The sequence below is a fragment of the Anolis carolinensis genome, chromosome 1 (assembly GCF_035594765.1).
Source record: "Anolis carolinensis isolate JA03-04 chromosome 1, rAnoCar3.1.pri, whole genome shotgun sequence".
Taxonomy (NCBI): Eukaryota; Metazoa; Chordata; class Lepidosauria; order Squamata; family Dactyloidae; genus Anolis; species Anolis carolinensis.
The window spans coordinates 184816081-184836003 of NC_085841.1; the positions used below are offsets into that span (position 1 = coordinate 184816081).

The 19923-nt window shown below is 39.3% G+C and overlaps 1 protein-coding gene across 1 annotated transcript in view; it reads right to left on the bottom strand.

The window, feature by feature from the left end:
* The window catches only part of als2 (alsin Rho guanine nucleotide exchange factor ALS2), a 66997-nt gene that overhangs the window by 33467 nt on the left and 13607 nt on the right, over window positions 1-19923 (bottom strand). The window contains exons 5-13 of the mRNA XM_003227334.4: window positions 17070-17430; window positions 16322-16490; window positions 16003-16099; window positions 14789-14866; window positions 13039-13221; window positions 8591-8762; window positions 7239-7419; window positions 6218-6283; window positions 1272-1434 (exon numbers count right to left, since the gene is read on the bottom strand). Of these exons, the coding sequence (XP_003227382.2) occupies window positions 1272-1434; window positions 6218-6283; window positions 7239-7419; window positions 8591-8762; window positions 13039-13221; window positions 14789-14866; window positions 16003-16099; window positions 16322-16490; window positions 17070-17430 (1470 nt within the window). The remainder of the gene's footprint in view (window positions 1-1271; window positions 1435-6217; window positions 6284-7238; window positions 7420-8590; window positions 8763-13038; window positions 13222-14788; window positions 14867-16002; window positions 16100-16321; window positions 16491-17069; window positions 17431-19923) is intronic.

Sequence of the window (19923 nt, forward strand, 5' to 3'; positions counted from 1 at the left end):
CAGAGGGAGCTCATTTGCGCTCTCCCTGGGGTAGATTCGAACCAGCAACCTTCAGGTCAGCAACCCAAGCTTCAAATCAGCAGTCTGCTGGCACAAGGGTTTAACCAGTACTCGGTATGATAGATTTGAAATTAAGAACATGGTCCCCGTCTATCAGCTATGAAGATGCAAGCCAATCCTTATAACTATCCATTCATTTTAGAGCCACTGAAGGGATGAGCAAGCACACCAAAAGAAGTGTTAGATGACTGGCACACTGTAATTAATTTTAATCAGTGACCCAACTCAATATGAAGACATCTCAGGTTAATAATTACACTATGTAACAAAATTTGAAAGAAGTCTGTTCCTGGTTTGAAAGTGTGAATTTCTGTTTAATTGTGCGGTGCTTATTTTGAAAGTTATACTACAGAAACTTAATTTCTGTGGACACCACAAACTACGTTGAATTGGTTGAGACTCTATGAACCTTTTCCATGTATTTATGATAAAACCAATTAGGAAATGACATTTATAACCCAGGAACAAAATTGTGTTATTTTCCTAACAGTAACATTGAATTTAGCATTAATCCTCCAACAGCAGACCTCTATGGGCCCTTCTAGACAGGCCCTATATTCCAGGATCTGATCCCAGGTTTTCTGTTTATCCCAGATTATCTGGAAGTGCAGACTATAATAATCCAGTTTAAAGCAGAAAACCTGCGATCAGATCCTGGGATATAGAGCCTGTCTGGAAGAGTCCTAAGTTGTCCAAACTCTGTTTCAAAAGATTTCCCAGTACAGTAGAGTCTCACTTATCCAACACTCGCTTATCCAACATTCTGGATTATCCAACGCATTTTTGGAGTCAATGTTTTCAATATATCGTGAGATTTTGGTGCTAAATTCATAAATACAGTAATTACTACATAGCATTACTGCGTATTGAACTACTTTTTCTGCCAAATTTGTTGTCTAACATGATGTTTTGGTCTTCATTTGTAAAATCATAACCTAATTTGATGTTTAATAGGCTTTTCTTTAATGCCTCCTTATTATCCAACATATTCGCTTATCCAACATTCTGCCGGCCCGTTTATGTTGGATAAGTGAGTGCATATAGAGCAGAAAAGAGATCTTCTCAACTTCCTTGTTGCATTGACAAAAGCAATTGTCAGCAGAACTGCCCAATTGGATTTTAGCTCTAGTAATTATAATATACTTTTTGTTAATCACGAGATATATCAAAGAATTCAAGAGTAATTGAAACTTTTATATCCAATAACTTACCACTTCGAAACATGTAGCAAGTTTTAGTAAAACTCTAGCATAATTATGAAGTCGTCTGAGCGGCAAGAAAAACAGAGCATTTAGCACTTCCACTAATGGGCAACTTTCCTCATTTGTCTCTGACAGATCCTGGAGCAATGCCAGGTTTTTACTTAAGAAATCCCTACAAGTCAAAAGAAACATGCATTAAAATTCTGTACTAAAAACATACAGAAACAACCATTTTGTTAAATTATAAACTAACATTTTAAGATAAAAAGCCCAAGCAGTGAAAAAAACTATTCCACTGTGAAATACAAAAGTTGTTATTTTATAAATATTAGTGATGGTAACAGATTCACTTTAGCAGTTGTTGGGGTTTTTTTTTTTTTTGACATATTGCACTTTTTTTCTCTGAACTTCATGAATAGTTCCCAGGTGGTGTCTCATTCACACGCACACAGCTTTTATTGGCATACAACAACAAAATCACAACACAGGCATATACAACAAGAGGAAGTCACAGATAAAAAGGAAAGCATAATTAAGAGTTCCTAATCTCAAGAATAAAATTTGCAACCGTTTCAGAAGATATTGAATTTTATGACACCCTTGCCATTGAGAATACTGTGAAAAAATATCATGAGAACAAACTCTTTTGGCATGTTCCACGTTTTTATATCCCACATCCAAAAGAGCCGATGGCAACACATTACATCTTGAAGTCACCAAAGCTCTCCTCTGGGTGGGGTTAATCAAAATGTGAAGCTAAGCTGCCATGACTCCATGCTCACATGGAATTAATGACATGGTAGGGGAACAAGCTGTCTTTGCTGCAAGAGTCAAGAAGTCAAGAACCAAAAGTCTGCTCTTCACTGACTTGCAGGCTTCCACATTTGTAAGCATTAAGAATGCTTCCAAATACAGGTCAGTTACTTTGATCTTTCTGAGAATCAAAGAATACCATTGTGAAATAAAATGATCTGATAACAAAGAGGGAACATAGCTATTGGGGTCTGCTTGAAAATGTATGGGCAGCCATAATTTTATAGCTCTCATCCATGCCAAGGTCTCATATTTTCATCATGTATGAGTATGATTGCCTTCTGAGTGTAGGGTCTTGGCGGTGGGTCCGTAGGTGCCTGTAGAGACCTATTCTTGACCAGCATGTTCTTCCACAGTGAGGTTGGCTTGACATGCCCTTCTCTTGACACATTTCTCCCTTTTGCCCTCCATGTTAGGTGCCTTCCTCTGGACAATTTATTGGGGTGCTGTGTGGTTTCCGGGCTGTATGGCTATCTTCTAGCAGCATTTTCTCCTAATGTTTTGCCTACATCTGTGGCTGGCATTTTCTCCCTCTGAAGATGCAGGCAAAACATCAAGAGAAAACGCTGCTAGAACAAGGCCATACACCTTGGAAGCCACAGTGACTGGCCGTGAAAGACTTTGATAATACATCACACAGATTTAATTTCAAATTTAATTTCCTGTCTGGCACAAGTCTGTCCATGCGAAGCAGGTGGACATAGCACTGAATGAAACATGCAGAATAATCATAGGATGCCTTAAACCTACACCTGTTGATAAACTCTGCAAGTTAGCTGGCATTGTCCCCCCTATTTTGTGATAGGAAATTGCTGCTCACTGTGAGAGAAATAAGGTTGAACATTGTGAAAGCCACCCACTGCATGACTATCAGCCTCCTCCCACTAAACTCAAATCAAGGAAAAGCTTCATGAGAACCACCACTCCTCTTAATGTTCCTCCAGCAACAGCAAGAGTATCCCTCTGGGCAGCTAAACCAGACAATCCCAACTGGATGGCAAACCAATAATGGGCAACTTGGAAGTCCCTAAATAGACTCAGAAGCGGAGTGGGCAGATCAAAAGACAACTTGGCAAGATGGCACTACGTGAAGGAATCCTCCACCTTGTGTGACTGTGGAGCAGAACAAACAACTCTGCATATGTATGCCTGCCCATACATGGAGAAGGAGTTGTTTAAAGCTACAGACAATGTGGTCGCTGTTGCCCACTTTTGGTCTAAAACTATTTGGCTGCTTGTGATTCCTTTACTTCATCACTTTTAAACTTATTTATTATGCAATGCTTTTGACACAAAATAAATCAATTTCAAATGATGACTCTCAGCCAAATGCATTAACACTGCTATGGCTCCTTCCACACTGCCATATAAAATTCAGATTATCAGATTTGAACTGAATTATATGGCTGTGTAGACTCATATAATCTAGTTCCAAGCAGGTAATGTGGTTTATCTGTTTTGATAATCTGGATTATATGGCAGTGTACGAGGGGTCTATGTTGCTAGAGGAAAGTGAAATGTCTGTCTTCTCCACTGTTGTTGTGTACCTTCAAGTTGCTTCCGACTCATGGTAACCTCCAGGTGATCCTATCATAGGGTTTTTTTTTTTTTGCCTACCATAGCCATATCATTGTGCCTCCAAAAATGGAAGGCACCCATGAAGTTTTCAGGGCAACTTCCTAGAAGAAATATGCTTAAAGCAGTGGAAAGTGAGTTCAAACACTATTACACTAGAGCACAATTGTGAAGATAAAAGTTTACCACTTTTGTCTTCCCTCTGTCCTGCTGGCTACATCTAAGCACTTAACTATCAATGTATTCATAAAGCTCTGAAACAAGTTAAGGAGCTAGGAATTTGGAAAAGGAATAAGCAAGGCAGAGGAGACAAATCAAAGCTTTCTGAACAAAGGAGCAGCTCCCGAACTAAACAGCAGGGCCACTCTACATGATTAACGAGGTGCTGCCAGAGAAGCATCAAACGCCCAGGCCTTGCCTGGCTCCACAACTCCTCACTTCTGAACCACTCAGAAGAAAAAAGGTGCCAGTTTTTTTTTCAGATCCTTCCTTTTCTCAGCCACTAGACAGACTAACCATCTGGATAGTTTGCATTTTTAAAGTGCTTTGAGATCAACACTTGGAAGTCACAATGCTCAAGCATCAAGCGGTATTAAACTATCGTTAAGACCAAGTCTCAGCTAATGTCTCAAAGGAAAGACGGCAAAGTTGCCTGACAATGAGAAATCCTGGTGAGTCTTCTTTCTTTTCATGATGGAATTGCTTAAAAGATTGTACTAAAGAATAGTCAAAGAAGACCATCTGATATCATTAACTACCAACATTAGTATTTTGCAGAAAAGATCTCATTGCCTGATTTTCCCATTCCAAAAATATAGCCATTGTCTGCAGACAGCTCTCCATCCTTTGATATCCACCATGTAACAAATGGCAAAAAATACTTCAATGGTTTGCTGAACACATAAGAATGGAACTACCTATTAAGATGATGGCCACCATGTATGGCCCTTATTACATATTATATCTAACAGTAGCATCCAGATGTTGTCAGTGCTCATTAGAGATCCAGAATTTAGGCCAAATCTGAAGTTACCATTTAAAAGTGCATTTATATCTGTTAATTCACAAATTTTAAGAGGAAAAATCTTTTCCTATGTGAGTGCTTCATCTTTAGCAAAGCACTTATGGTTCACAATTACACCTTAATAAGGCTTTTTTTGGAGTCCGATTGTTCTTTTAAGGATGAGGAAATCATATTTATTTTGGAAAATAATTTGAGAAAGAAAAAACGAGAACCACGTAGATGCATAGATAAGATATTATCAAATTGTGCATGGAAAAAATACATACTGCCAATTATTTTAGTTGATGTCTTCTGAAATTAGTTTCAACATCTCCACCTGTAGTGAATATAGTTCCCACTCTGGATCTTGGAAACAGCAAAGTCAGTTATCTTTCTTGGTTCCTGGTTCTTCTTAGATAAGCATACTTAGGACCTTTCTAAGATGACATACAAAATCCAAATAATCTGCTTGGAACTAGATTATATGGCGGTGTAGTCTCATATAATCCAGTTCTAAACAGATAAAGTGTATTATCTGATTTAATAATCTGGATTATATGGCTGTGTGTAGAAGGGGCCTTAGCATAAAAAACAAGGAGAAGTAGAAACTAATAAGAATCTTGAGGACTAACAAACTATGACACTTGTGGTCAGTTAGTTGCCGGGGGGAAAACAATCAGGGATGAAAAGGAGTAATCTTCCTCAATTTTTGCAATACAGGACCAGAGGCAGTTTGCATGTTTTACAACTCCCATTGCAACTGCCTGACCAGCTCTCATTCCAGCTACTATCAATAGCAATGCTTATGCGGGGGCTGGATCCAAATGCCAGTGAGTCTTCAGAGTTTCCTTAGTACCCCATCTATTTCCTTTATACTTTTTTTATCTTATTAGCAGTCACAAGACTTGGAGGGTGGATTTCCCAGAGAACTTCCAAGTGCATCTCTCTCGCATATCTTCTTTTGCAACTTCATCTCTGCCCTGCATCACAATCCAGGTCTAATCCAGGTCATAGAATCATAGATGGGAATAGAATACAAGGACCCTCCAGTCCAACCCGCTGACATGTAAAAAAAACAAAATCAAAGAACTCCTGACAGATGGCCACCCAGCCTCTGCCTAAAAACATCCACAGAAAGAGACTCCACTATGCTCCAAAGCAGCACATTCCACGGTCAAACAGCTTTTACTGGTTAAAGGTAAAGGTTTACAAAAATTATAACAGATCATTCTAAGATAAGCATGGTTGTCTATTGGGTGTCCTTTGTGTTACATTGTGTTACAGACCTCTGAGAAATATATAGAGAAAACTTAAGGTTGAAAAAAAGCAATCTGTAGCTTCCATTGTCACTTTGGGAAGCAAGGAAACCAGCAAGCACATCTGTCAGGCAACAAGCCTTGAAGAAAGCCTAGGTTATTCTGTCCCCTAGGTGGGACTATGCAGCATTAAGCCATACTATAGCCAAACAACCAAATCTACACAATGATATTTGCATTCACCATAGTTTGCAGAAATTACTTCAACAACTTATGAACAGTCTCAAGATCAGTACAGATTAACTTACACTGCTGGTTTGGCAAGAAGGGCAAATCCTCCCATCACCAGAAAATTTGTCAAGGAAGTACAATACCTACATTAGAAAAAAAGAAATAATTATGAGACTACTTGGAACTTAGAATTTAAAATGCCTTCAAAGACATGATGGATGGCAGAAATGAGGAGCAAGTGCAAGAACCTCCTTTAGTTAAACAAAAAGCATAAGGCTTATGTACATTAAGCCCACTCATACACCTTACTTTTAAAACCAAAAACCTTTGTGACAAAAGTTCTTTCCTACTTTGTCTCCAGTCACACCTTAACAGCACCACTTCTTTGTATGACTGTCATTATCATCCCACTCCACCACAAATTTGTAAAAGGCTAATACAGGGAAGATTTGTAATGAAAGCCCCTCCCAAGCAAACTGAGGCACTTCACATTATGGAGCTTTGGAAAAAGAAGTTGAGCTGCACTGTCAATAAAGTCGTCACAAAAATACTGTGTGCCCCCTCCACCCAATCCTTAAAATAATAGAATAGTTACTAAGGTGAGTGTAATCATCCACTCACTGTTTTTATACAGTGCCAATTTCATCATCTTTTGTGTAACTGTTACCCATATGCTGCAATGAAATGAATAGAAATTTCACAGCAGGAGTTCTTGTTGGACTGAATGTTTAAAAGATTTATGGCTGGCATCTTTAATATTCCATTTAATCTACAGCAGCACATACATTATATTTCAGCATTTAAAATGCCCAATTGTTCCACTTCACTCATAACTCTGCCATGAATGTGGTCATGAGGCAACTCTGTTGAAAATTTACATAAAGGAAGATTCAAGAATGTCATTCTATGTCTGCAGTCTTAAGCGGCACAGACCAGGAGAGACCATAATAGGATTTTTCTGAAGATGTACTACAGTGCAAATAAAAAGATGCAGAAAGTGAACTTAATGCTTAAAACTTTTTCTTATATCAGTTTTCCCCTTATAAATCATTCTGTATCTCCCTAGGTACAATACAAATGAGAAAAGCAGATACTTGCTCGGTGTAACTTTCCAAAAAAAGGCTTGAATGCTTCAGGATAGCCAAGTTTTTTGCCTCTTTTAATCCTTGAAGAAAGTCAGTCAAAGAAGCTCCATGTTGACCAATTAAGTAGCACAACTTGCTAAACTTACTTGCCACTTCTTGCAAGAGTTGGACTGTTGAGGGAGCACCTAAATTATCTGCAATGGAAAACCCCCACAAAAGACAGAGACTTAATTTCATAAGCACAGAAAGCATTAACCTAGGGCCCTTCTACATTGCTCTATATCCCAGAATTTGATCCCAGATTATCTGATTTAAACTGGATTATATGAGTCTCTACTGCCAGATTATCTGGGATGAGCAGATCATTTGGGATCAGATTCTGGGATATAGGAGCAGTGTGGAAGGGGCCCCAGAGTTGTAAAACTAGCAGATTTAGGGGCAACATTCTACCCCTTGAACCCTCTTGGGACCTCATGGGCTGCCAAAAATTCCCTCCCAAAATTCCCAGAAGTGCTTGAAAGTCCGCTGATTCTGGTTTTAAAAAAAGTGGGGATCTTAAACAGTGCAGGGAGTCATTACATACCATATAACATATGCATTATTCTCTTGTAGGCTTTGACAAGAGGCAAAAGAGTAAACAGCAGTTTTACCCAATATTTCAAAAGATGTACTTGACTTTAACCTTAACATCACCTAATAACTAATTTCTACTTTTCTTGCAAAAGGGAACTGCACATGCTACAGTCAAACATGATAATCAATAGTTGGGGCATTTTCCACTAGCAGCATAAGAGACAAGAGTTAAGTACCCACATAGAAATCAGAAGATAACTAGTTAGAGTGGATATGAGAACGTGGTCTTGAAGAACAGCAGGAGATCAAGATACGTTAGATGCCTCGGGGAGAATTTGTAAAGGAACCTGGGTGGCCATGAGCAAGGCAGCAGGAGTCTGGCCTGAGGATTCAGGGGCAGCTGTAGAGCGAGTGAGTGAAGTCAAAAATACTACTGCTCTATAAAATATATAATGCCGAGGTGCCAGCTGAGCCCCAAAGCTCAGCAGGTAGGGGAGTTGTACTCTATTAAGTATTAAAGGAGTGGTGTTATGCCTTGGAACAGCAGGAGAGGCAGCGCAGCCAAAGAGTGAGCACAAAAGGTAGCTCAACAAACACAGTGCATGGCTGGTCAAAGCAGGGAGGCGAATCTCTGATTATATAGGGCTGGATACACAGTCAAGCAAAAGACAGGATTACTAATGGCACTCACTTGCAAAAATCCCCCCCAAAAAACAGAAATGAAAGAAAATTGTCCTAAGAACATTATATTGGGTCAGAGAATGAAATTTATGCTGTGAAGAAATATCTTACCTAACCCCAGGAGAGGTCGGAGAACTTGAGATTTTATGGAACTCAGTTTGGAGTAAAACTGTCTTTCCGTTGAAGCCAGCTCATGCAGACTAGCAATGTATCCCATAATGTTTTTGTCCACCAAAGCCAGACAGTTGCTCCCACCTGCTGCCACACTACTAATATACCCTAGCTGGAGGAAAGACAAACTATTTTTACAATCTCAGGAAACGAGATAGGAAAACTCTTCTAGTTTACACATTTTACAATATAAAACAAATACATGATTCATCAATTTTATTACTACTAGAAGGACTCATCTCCATTCATTTTGTAGCCTATCTTTAAAGTATGTTCAAATTGTGCAGCCAGAAATAATTACATTGGGAATAATTTATTTAATTTACATTCAAAATTGGAATGCACTATCGTAAGTACAACATTCATATTTGTGGTTTGATGTGGTTTAGTAACTAAAATCGTGGTCTGATAAAACTATGCCTGCACAGTCTCTTCTCATCCCTTCTCTTGCAAACTTGGATTTGGCACAGTTGTGTTGGCCTGGTAAGTCACTGTTTTCCTGTGATCTGATCAAAGTGATCAAATCAGGTCTCCACAAAGGCTGTCCCTTTTTTACTCTTTTAGCCCCAAATATCTGTGTGATGCCATCTCTCTCATTAAATCACTCCTTAAATTCCACCTTTACCAATTTTTTAAGTTCCCATGTTCTATACTAGTAACCCTGCAACCATGCCTAAGCATTCCTGTCACTGAAATTATTACTTATTTTTTTTTCTCTGCCTCAATTTCTTGTGTTTTTTCTTGCAGGAATGTGTGATTTTCAGCAACTTGGGCCAGGGACCTATTTTTAAAATCACGTTTATGCCAAGCCATTACAGTCTGGCAACATACCTCAAGTGACAAGTCATGGTTTACAATCACAGAATCACAGAATCATAGAGTTGGAAGAGACCTCACAGGCCATCTAGTCCATCCCCTTGCCAAGAAGCAGGAAAATCACATTCAAAGCACCCCTGACAGATGGCCATCCACTGCTGAACAGCTCTCACAGTGAGGAAGTTCTTCCTAAAGTTCAGGTGGAATCACCTTTCCTGTAGTTTGAAGCCATTGTTCCGCATCCTAGTCTCCAGGGCAGAAGAAAACAAGCTTGCCCCATCCCCCCTATGACTTCCCCTCACATATTTATACATGTTTTCTCATTATGTCTCCTCTCAGTCAAAAGCCTTACTGAAATCCAGATACGCTACATCCACTGCGTTCCCTGCATCTACCCAGCTCATAACTCTATCGAAAAAAGAGATCAGGTTATCCTCACATGATTTGTTTTTGATAAATCCGTGTTGACTATTAGTGATGACCGCATTTGTTTCTAAGTGTTTGCAGACCACTTCCTTAATGATCTTTTCCAGAATCTTCCCTGGTATCATTTTTCCCTTCTTGAAGATAGGGACCACATTCGCCCTCCTCCAATCTGCTGGGACTTCTCCCATTCTCCAAGAACTCTCAAAGATGATCGCCAGTGGTTCCAAAATAACTTCAATACTCTTGCGTATAGTTGATCCAGCCCTGAAGACTTGAAAATTGTTTAGAGCGGCTAGGTATTCCTGGATGACTTGTTTCCCTATTTGGGGTTGGATTTCCCCCAATCCTTCATCCACTCCATGTTGCTGAGGTTGAGGACGGCTTACTTTTTGTGAGAAGACTGAGGCAAAGAAGGCATTAAGTAGTTCTGCCTTTTCCCTATCCCCTGTCACCATCACCCCATTTTTTTCTCACAGAGGCCCTATTGCCTCCTTGTTCTTCCTTTTCCTACTGGAATGAGCAAAGAAGCCCTTTTTATTGTTTTTAATGTCTGGTAAGCCTGAGTTAATTTTCCGCGTTAGCCTTGTGAACCTTTTCCTTACAAGAATTGGCTATTTGTTTGAATTCTTCTTTGGTGATTGTTCCCCTTTTCCACTTTTTGTACATGTCTCTTTTGAGTATTAACCCGGTTAGACATTCTTTGGACATGCATTCTGGCTTCTTTGCACTTGTCTTATTTTTATTCTTTATTGGCACTATTTGCATTTGCGCCTTGAGTATTTCACTTTTGAAAAACTCCCATCCATCCTTAACTCCCTTGTCTTTTAGTATTAGCATCCATGGAATGCCAATCAGTATTTCCTTCATTTTTTGGAAGTCAGCTCTCCTGAAGTCCAGAATGTGGCCTTGACTTGTCTTAGTTTCGGCCTTCCTTTGTATCGCAAACTGCAGGAGCACATGGTCGCTTGCCCCTAAGAACCTGACCACTTCGACTGCATTGATCAGGTCCTCCGCGTTTGTTAGGCTGAAATCCAGAGTAGCCGATCCCCTCATTGTCTCTTCTACCTTCTGGACCATAAGATTGTCTGCAAGGCAAGCGAGGAATTTGTTGGACTTTGTATACTTGGCCGAGTTTGTTTTCCAGCAAATATCAGGATAGTTGAAATCACTCATGACTACTATATCTCTTCTTTGTGCCTGTTTGGTCAACTGCCAACAGAAGGCTTCATCGAGTTCTTCATCCTGGCTCGGAATCCTGTAGTAGACACCCACAACGAGATCTTTTTGAGTCCCCTTTCCCTTGATTCTTATCCAGATGCTTTCAAGCTGGTTTCCCGAATTGCAGTCAAATGACGGATCATGGTTTGAAGTGAGTCTAAAAACCTACCATGCCAATACAGCTTGATATGATGTTTGTATTGGTAAGAACTGTTCCTGTGCATCCTCCAGAGGATACTATATAGCACAGAGATATACTATATAGTAGTTTTAAGTGTTGAGAAATTCTAAACAATTGTATTGTTTTTGAAGCTAAATGTAGATAAACTCGGTAAACAATTTCTTTACAAATAATTGTCTTCCATGCCCTTTTCAAAGTTTGGTATGAACTGGATTTTACAATACATAACAGAAGTAAGAAGTGTTATGATTGAGCCTCATGGCTCTGTTACTGGCAGACGTGGGCGTAAGACTCCTCGAGAGTCAGATACTCTCGAGGAGCGAGAAAGAAAGAGACTGCGAGATATCTTTGCAGCACCATCTGACGAAGAGTCTTTTGAGGGGTTTACGGAGAGAATGGAGGAGGGGCTGGTTAGCTCGGAGGAGGATGAGATGGATTGGACTCGGGTGAGGGAGGAATTGGGTGCCACTGGCAATGATGGGATGGAAGATGAATGGGGACCTTCAGGATTAGACCCATGGACAAGCTGGAGGGATGGGACGGGATCCACAGCTGGGGATGCTGTGGGGCGTAGTCAGAGGTGTTCCAGCTCTGATGAGGAAAGTGATGAGGAAACGCCCGGGTTAAGGAGGGCAGCTGATAGTGATGAGGATTTGTAACTGGCATAAAATGAGGCTTGGGAGCAATTGCAAATTGCGTTGGGCAAGGTAATCTGGACGAACGCTTGGGATCTGTGTGGGACGCTTTCCTGAAGACTGGTGTGTTTTCGTGTGCTGATACCTTTGACCTTCCGTCGTCTTCTTGACGGACGCCATCTCCTGCTTTGGATTTCGGACTGAACTGACCACGGCTTGCCTTCCCCCTACTCGGACTTGGTGAAACTACAAACGTCTGCTTCTGGCTTGAACTACGGAAAGGAACTGGGTCTACTCTACTGCTTCAATCCTCGGCTGTTCTGTGTGTATTGGAAATCTTGCCTGCTGTGTGGAGGAGTGACTCAAGTTACTCAAAGCACAGTGCTGGCAGCAGAGAGGAATCTGCTGCCAATTAATTGCATTCTTTTGAACACTTTGTTCCCCGGCTTCTGTTTTGTTTATTCCCAGGCTGAAGCAAGCTGTTTTGTTTTTACCCGGATTAAACTCCGGTTTAATCCGGTTTATCTTTTGAACGTTTTTCCTTGCCCCTTTTTGCTTTTAAAGGCTAATACTGCCTGGCCCTTGTATTTTACGGGCATTCTGAGTTCTGTTATCCAATAAACTCTGTTATCTTTGATCTTGTGGCGTTCTGTCTTTGACAAGAAGTCTGCATCATCCAGATTTTCCTAAAAAGCATGCATTTAGGAACATCTCATGACTTGAAATTTCAGGAAGACCCTGCAACAGCATCTACTTTAAATTCAAAATACTGCTATAGCTTCAGGTGAAAGGAACCATGAGAAATACAAATCACAGGATTTGCTGCACTAGGATGTTTTTATTATATCAGGGCTGAGAACTTCATAAAACCCTGTTATAAGACCTCCCTACTGCTTCAGGTAAGTATATTTGGGCAGAATGGAGAACAGATAGAGCTGGGAAAACGCACTGGGGTAAGCTGAAATTTAAATTCAGGTTGGACATGGGTTCAATGTGAAATGTGGGCTGGAGTAAAAAGTGAAAAAACTTCATACCTTACAAAGCCCTCTGGCCTTGGGTGCTAAAATTCTACCTCTAAAGGTTTCTAAAATAATCAAGAATACAGTCCATACCTTACTACAGTCTAGCAATAGTGTTGGACTCTTGAAACAGCTTTCTTCTGATAAAGAGTAATCTTTTCCTTTTTCCTGTCGACCACTATAATACAACGAAGGTTGGAAATCGTCTCCATCTATCAGGAAGAGTGAATAATCTGGACCTGCTGCTATATTCCAGATGTTGTTGTCACCGCAAACCTGGAAAACATACAAGTATTAATATAATAATAAGGATAAAAGAAAATCCTCCTCAACCTTAAACCTGCAAGTCACCTTCAACTTATGAGGGCTTCATGGGTTTTACTGGATTTTCTTAGGCAAGGAATCCTTTTACAAGTTCTTCTATCCAAGAACTAACTAGGACTCATTTGCTTAGATTTCAAGATCCTGCTAAACAATAGTGCAAGGATTGGAATATTTTGCACGTAGGATATGAACAACTGTTTAAATCAACCACGGCAGATGAAGGTGACTGGTATTCAAATTCTTGAAGATAACGTACTGACCTCAACTATACTTGTTTTAAGTATCAAAACATTTGGAAACATCCTAATTCTGTACAGAATTCATTTGTTTAAACCAGGAATGGACAGCCACACAAAATCCAGGAGCTGTTCTCACCTTACTCTCCAGCCTCTCAATTCCTTGCACGTCTCCTTTTTTAAAAACTGGAAGTGACCAGATTGTTACCAGAGATTTCAAGAAAAAAGCTATACATAAAAAAAACCAGAAGAAAACTAGCATTGAAATGGAGATACATGACTCTGGTGATCTCCAATTCTCCATTTTGGCATGGGGCAGTTTCATATGACTTCATGACATAGCTTCCTGGTTGAAACCCTATGGGCTTCAATGGATTTAAGAAGCCAGTGTGCACAACTACAGCCTTCAGGTTGTATCTAGACTTGTGTAAATTCAGATGTCATGGTGAAGGAGATGCAGAGAGATCTGGAGATTATTCCCATAGCTTTACAGTTTAATTACAGCTCTCAAAAGTATAGAAGACTGGGGGAATAAACCCCAGTTACTCCTCAGATCCAAGGAAATGAAAAAAATGGACTATTGAGGCACTAGAGCAGTAGTTCTCAACCTGTAGGTTCTGAGGTGTTTTGGCCTACAACTCCCAGAAATCCCAACTAGTTTACCAGCTACTAGGATTTCTGGGAGTTGAAGACCAAAACATCTGGGGACCTACACTGCAGCAGATGATCAAGCAGTCAAGCCCCTGTGCCCTAGAGCAAAAAATAAGTGGCTAGGGGTTGTTTAGCCATTATGCTTTTGAACCTGGAGAGTTTTGCTGCATTGTTCAGAGCATCAGCTTCCGTTTCAGCTGAAATCCAGTACACACGTTTCATTACACTAAGCCATCAAGGTTCTCCAAACTGTAGTGTAATTGCTGTGATGAGCCCAAGTCACTCCATCAACTCTCAGTTTGACAGAAGCACTAGCAAAAGCCCCCTAATTCCCTCCCTCAGATGGGTATGTGAAACTGGGGAGGCATCATAAGGACTACTCCTGGTCTTACACTGTGATCTGGAGGGGCTGTACAAGGGTAGAAATAAGATTCCACTTCCTGGGGCTACAAATGTGTGGTTAACCATCATAGGCAGACCTTGCTGATAACTGTCAGTAGCCATGATGCAAAGAAGAAAAACTGTCATTTAACAGCTACATGGGTGTGACCTTCAATTTCAGCACTCATGATGGGTTATTATCATGAGGGGAGGCTATGTCACAAACAGAACTGAATCATTTTAAAAGGTACCTTTGCAAGACGAGGAACTGTGGTTGGAGAACTTAAGTGACTGAGCTGTCCAAAAGTATTACTGCCCCATGAATATACCTGCACAAAAACATTAGTGAAAAGCATGTAGAAATCCATTTTGTATTGAAGAGAGTGGTGGTAAATATATGACATATTAAACTTAACTCAGAAGCCTATTCATCTATGTATCCAGGGAAGTCATGTGTAGAGAGCATTCCACCACCACTAACTCACTGCAACTAATGTTTTGCACCAAATGGCTGATAACTGAATTCTCAAGATTCCATTTTTAAAAAAATCCAAACTCAAATCAATTAGTCTGGTTTTTTTAAATATGTGTTTCTCCCCTCTTTTTTCATACACCAAGAATTATCAAATCTTTCTGCTTTTAGTTTCAAATAAACTAGAGTACTCCAAGATGTCTTGAACTGAAATAACCCTGAATTATTTACACTGCAGTTACTAAGAAAATATCAGGATATGAAACCTCTGCTTACTTTCAAATATATGGTAACTTTACTCTCTCTTTCTTCCTACTATTCCTCCATTATCAGTACTGGATGACTCCTTATGTTCTACAGCTTCTTTCATATTATTATCTTCTGCCTCCTACCTTCTTCTCTATTCTCTTTAGCACATGGGTGGGGAATTGTAGGCCCTTCAGATATTTTGGACTTAATTTCCCATAGTATCATTTGATGTGCTAACTGGAGCTTCTGAGAATCGAAGCACAAAAGCTTTCTGCTATAGCCAATGACAGCCTATAAGTTGGCATTACTACCACCCTTCTCTCTTTACCTTTCTATTCCTACTTCCTCTTGCTGTTCATTAATATGTAAAAAAATAATTAAACCAGCTCTAATCACAGTGAAGGCTGGCATCACAACCCCTAAAGGAGAGGGTAAGTCAGAATGAAGTTCTGGGGATTCAGATCCTGCCCATGATCACAATTTCCTTATTACATTTCTTTACAGGATTTTAGGTAGACATATACAAAATGCACATACTGTTATAGAATGTGTGTGTGTACTCTCTCCTTCTCTCCCCCCCTCTCTATACACACACACACACGTTTTGCCAATAACATAAGTTTCTTTGCAACGAAGTGAACTAAAGCATGAACCCAATATTAGATTCTGAACTAGGCAACAACTAGGTGAACAAATAAAACCAAGTTCCACGATTAAAAGAGATACACCACATTATCTTTATACCTGTGATTTGGCAGTGAGGGCCAAGGAATGATGGCCACCTGCAGACAATTGAATTACTTCCTTGCCATCAAGACTTTTTACAGACATTGGTTGTAACCTGTGAACTCACAAAATGAAATCAATGTCAACCTTAATCACAGCTTATATAATGCACAATGTTTCATGGGGATGTAGTTTGTAAGCCACATAACAATATACTGTAATTAGCAACATATTAGATCAAAAGGTTGTTGTCAGTCTTGATCACAAACTTGGTTTCACAAACTGGATAACCTCACTCTTGTAAGATAGATAGAAGATATTTTCTCTGTGGACTCACCTTGGCAAGACATCACCATGTCCTAATTGTCCTTCTTTTCCTTTTCCCCAACTCCATACCTCAGTTCGCAAAGATGGGAGAAGTGCATCAGCTTCACCACTATAGGTTGGTGTGAGGGCCACTGTTCTCATTCTGGCTCTCCCTACTTTCCTCAAGAGTCTTGGAGAAACTAAGATGGAAAACAGGAACAAATTTCAACAGCTCAGTTTCCTTTGTGGCCAAAATAAAGAGTGAAAATGAAAATCACCATCTAAACTCATAAGACCATTAGTCACTATTGTGAAAACATTACTTGAGAAATTTAGCACAAGAACAGATTGATACTTTTATTTTAGAAGTACTATTATGACATTCATGGATTTGCCATAGATCTACAGGTGACATGAAGGCACATATACGCACATACAAGAAAAAACTCTAACCCTAACCCTAAACCAGAAGAATTTCTAGATAAAAAGTGAAGTTTTATCAGACGGAGACAGGAGCATCTGAGGGAACTGCCAACCAACGGTAATCAGAAAGCAGGAAATATATTCTGTTGCAGAGTTTACATATAACCTTTCCAGTATACAGTACATTAATTCCACATTTGTATCCTTTTTCAGCTCTACTGACAAAAACATATTTTGGGATAATTAACGTAAGTTAATAGTCAAGTGCCCTATCACATGCAAAAATATATATAGGGTGGGGGGAGAATGAATATTTCCAAGGTAAGTTACACAGACACAATCTTTTAGCATCTCACCTTGGGACAGCAAACCAGGTAAAGAAAGTCTTCTAGAAATTCCTTCAGATTCTTCTTCTCGAATATCTACCAAGCTGGAACTCTTTTTTCCTTGCATTGATTCCAGCTTGACCTGCTCTTCTCTGCTATCCTTCAGGCTATCCAAGGTGGGAGAACCACCACTAGATGGGGAAACAGCATCACTGGGAATGGTGCCATAGAAGTTCATTACTTTCTTCAGCGATAAGGCCCCAGCTTCATAGGTGGCAGCTACTCTTACTCCAACTGCTGATGCACATGAGACTACCAGGCTATTAAGGGCAGAAGTACCTGGTCCAGATGGACTGGGCAGACAAGCAATGTAATTTTCTTCTTGAGAATGCTAGAAAAACAAAAATGGAAGCCAAGAACGGTATAATGATGGGACTACCCGAGCAGTTGTAATATAATGCAGCAGCCTCTAGTCCTGAGTTTGATTTTAGATACCATGATAACATTAATGGTTACATAAATATATTTTCCTAACATTTCCAAAACAGAATTAACAAATATCAAATCTGCTCACTTCAGAACTGCAGAAATCCCCATCTGTGTGATGTTTGCTCCTGGACTTAAGGTGCCTCTACATCATAGAATTAATGTAGTTTGAAGCCACTTTAACGGTCATGGATCAATGCTATTGAATTGCAGGAGTTGTACTTTTAGTTGTAGTTAGCGTTCTCTGCCAAAGAATGCCAGAGTGTCACCAAACTACAACATAGAACCATGGAAGTTAAAGTGTTATCTAACTGCATTAATTCTTCTGGCAACAGAAGGGCTTTTACTAGAATTAAATAAAATACAATTTATTGATAAGCAACAAAAGACATTCTCAAACAAAAGTTATCATTTTCTGCTGATTTAGGGTAGCTTCCAACAAGATGAAATTCTACACTGCATTTCAACCACATTCATTACAACCATTAACTTGTAATCTATATATATAAATGAGTAATGGTGTCCTCCCCTCCCACTAAACAACAAAAGTACAAGCCGCAGAACCTAGAAATTTGGCAGCACAATCCACCGTCCTTGCCCCTAGGTTCCGACAACAAAAAGAAAAGAAAAGTCCTAATTAGAGGGATAGCAATAATTGTTTTTAACCAATTGCTGCCAGTTAGAAGGCTAAGCTCCACCCACTTGGTCTCCTAGCAACCCACTCAGCCCAGGGCACAGGCAGAATTAGGCCTCACTTAGGCCTCTTCCACACTGCCTATAAAATACAGATTATCTGATTTCAACTGGATTATATGGCAGTGTAGACCCAAGGCCCTTCCTCACAGCTATATAACCCATTTATAATCTTATATTATCTGCTTTGAACTGGATTATCTTGACTCCACACTGCCATATAATCCACTTCACTGTGCATTTTATTCAGCTGTGTAGAAGGAGCCTCATATAATCCAGTTCTAAGCAGATAATATAAGATTATAAATATACAGTAGAGTCTCACTTATCCAACATAAATACCCCGCAGAACATTGGATAACTAAATATGTTGGATAATAAGAAGGGATTCACGAAAAGCCTATTAAACATCCCATTCCCTCATGACCCTATCTGCTGCCAAACGGCCATCCATGTCTATGCCAGGCATCCTCAGAGATTATGAGATCTGTTTGAAAACAGACAAGTGGGATGTTTATTTCTATCTCACCAATGATATCCAGGATGGGACAACTCTTATCTGTCTGAGGCGACTGTGAATGTTCCACTTGGCCACCTTGATTACCATTGAATGCCCTTGCACCTTCAAGGCCTGCCTACTTCCTGATTCGGGGGGGGGGGGCAATCCTTTCTTGGGAGATATTAGCTGGCCCTCAGTACATCATGTCTGGAATTCCCTGATTGCTCAGTGCTGTTCTTTAGTTAACTGTCCTGATTTCACAGATTTTTTTAAATACTAGGAGCCACATTTTGTTCATTCCAGGCAGGCAGGAACCATCCAGGCTTTGAAGCTACAAGGCTATTCACTGCCAATTCCAACATTCACACTTGCCTAAAGCAGACAACAATTCTTTCTTCCACCCTGGTCATTCCACAGATATATAAACCCCACTTCCTTTCGTTACAACACATTTCACAACCTCTGAGGATGCCTGCCATACACGCAGGCGAAACATCACGAGAAAATACATTTGGAACATGATCAGGCAGACCACAGAACTCAGAGCAACCCAATACAAAGACAAACAAAAATAATAAAATAAATACAAAAAACAAATAAACAAAATAAAATAATACAATTAAAAAAACATAAATAAAAATAATATAATAAAATAATAAAAAATACTACATACAAATAATAAAATAAAATAATAAAAACACAAATAAAAATAAATGAATAAAAATAAAATAAATACAAATACAATAAAAATAATAAAAACACTAAAATAATTAAAAACACAAAAATTAATACAATAAAATACTATAACAGAAAATAACTAAAAATAATACAAGAAAATAATAAAATATAATAAATAAAAAGGCAAGTTACAATAAAATTAATTAAAAAATACAAATAACGTCAAATAAAAATTCCACGACAATTTTTAACCAATACCACCACCACTTTGCCAAAGCAACGCGTGGCCAGGCACAGCTAGTAAAATATATATCTTAACCTGTGAATTGGTAGGAGACAATATAAGCATTATCAACAAGATATTTTTTAAAAGATAGTTTTCATATTATACAACTTTATTTAGGGGAAATGTATTTCTAGTCAAGTGATGGTGTAATTTATGGTTCTGGGAACGAAACAGATGAGACATCATATCTTCCAAAAACACTCTACGAAGAGATTATTACAGAAAAAGAAAATTACTTCCTT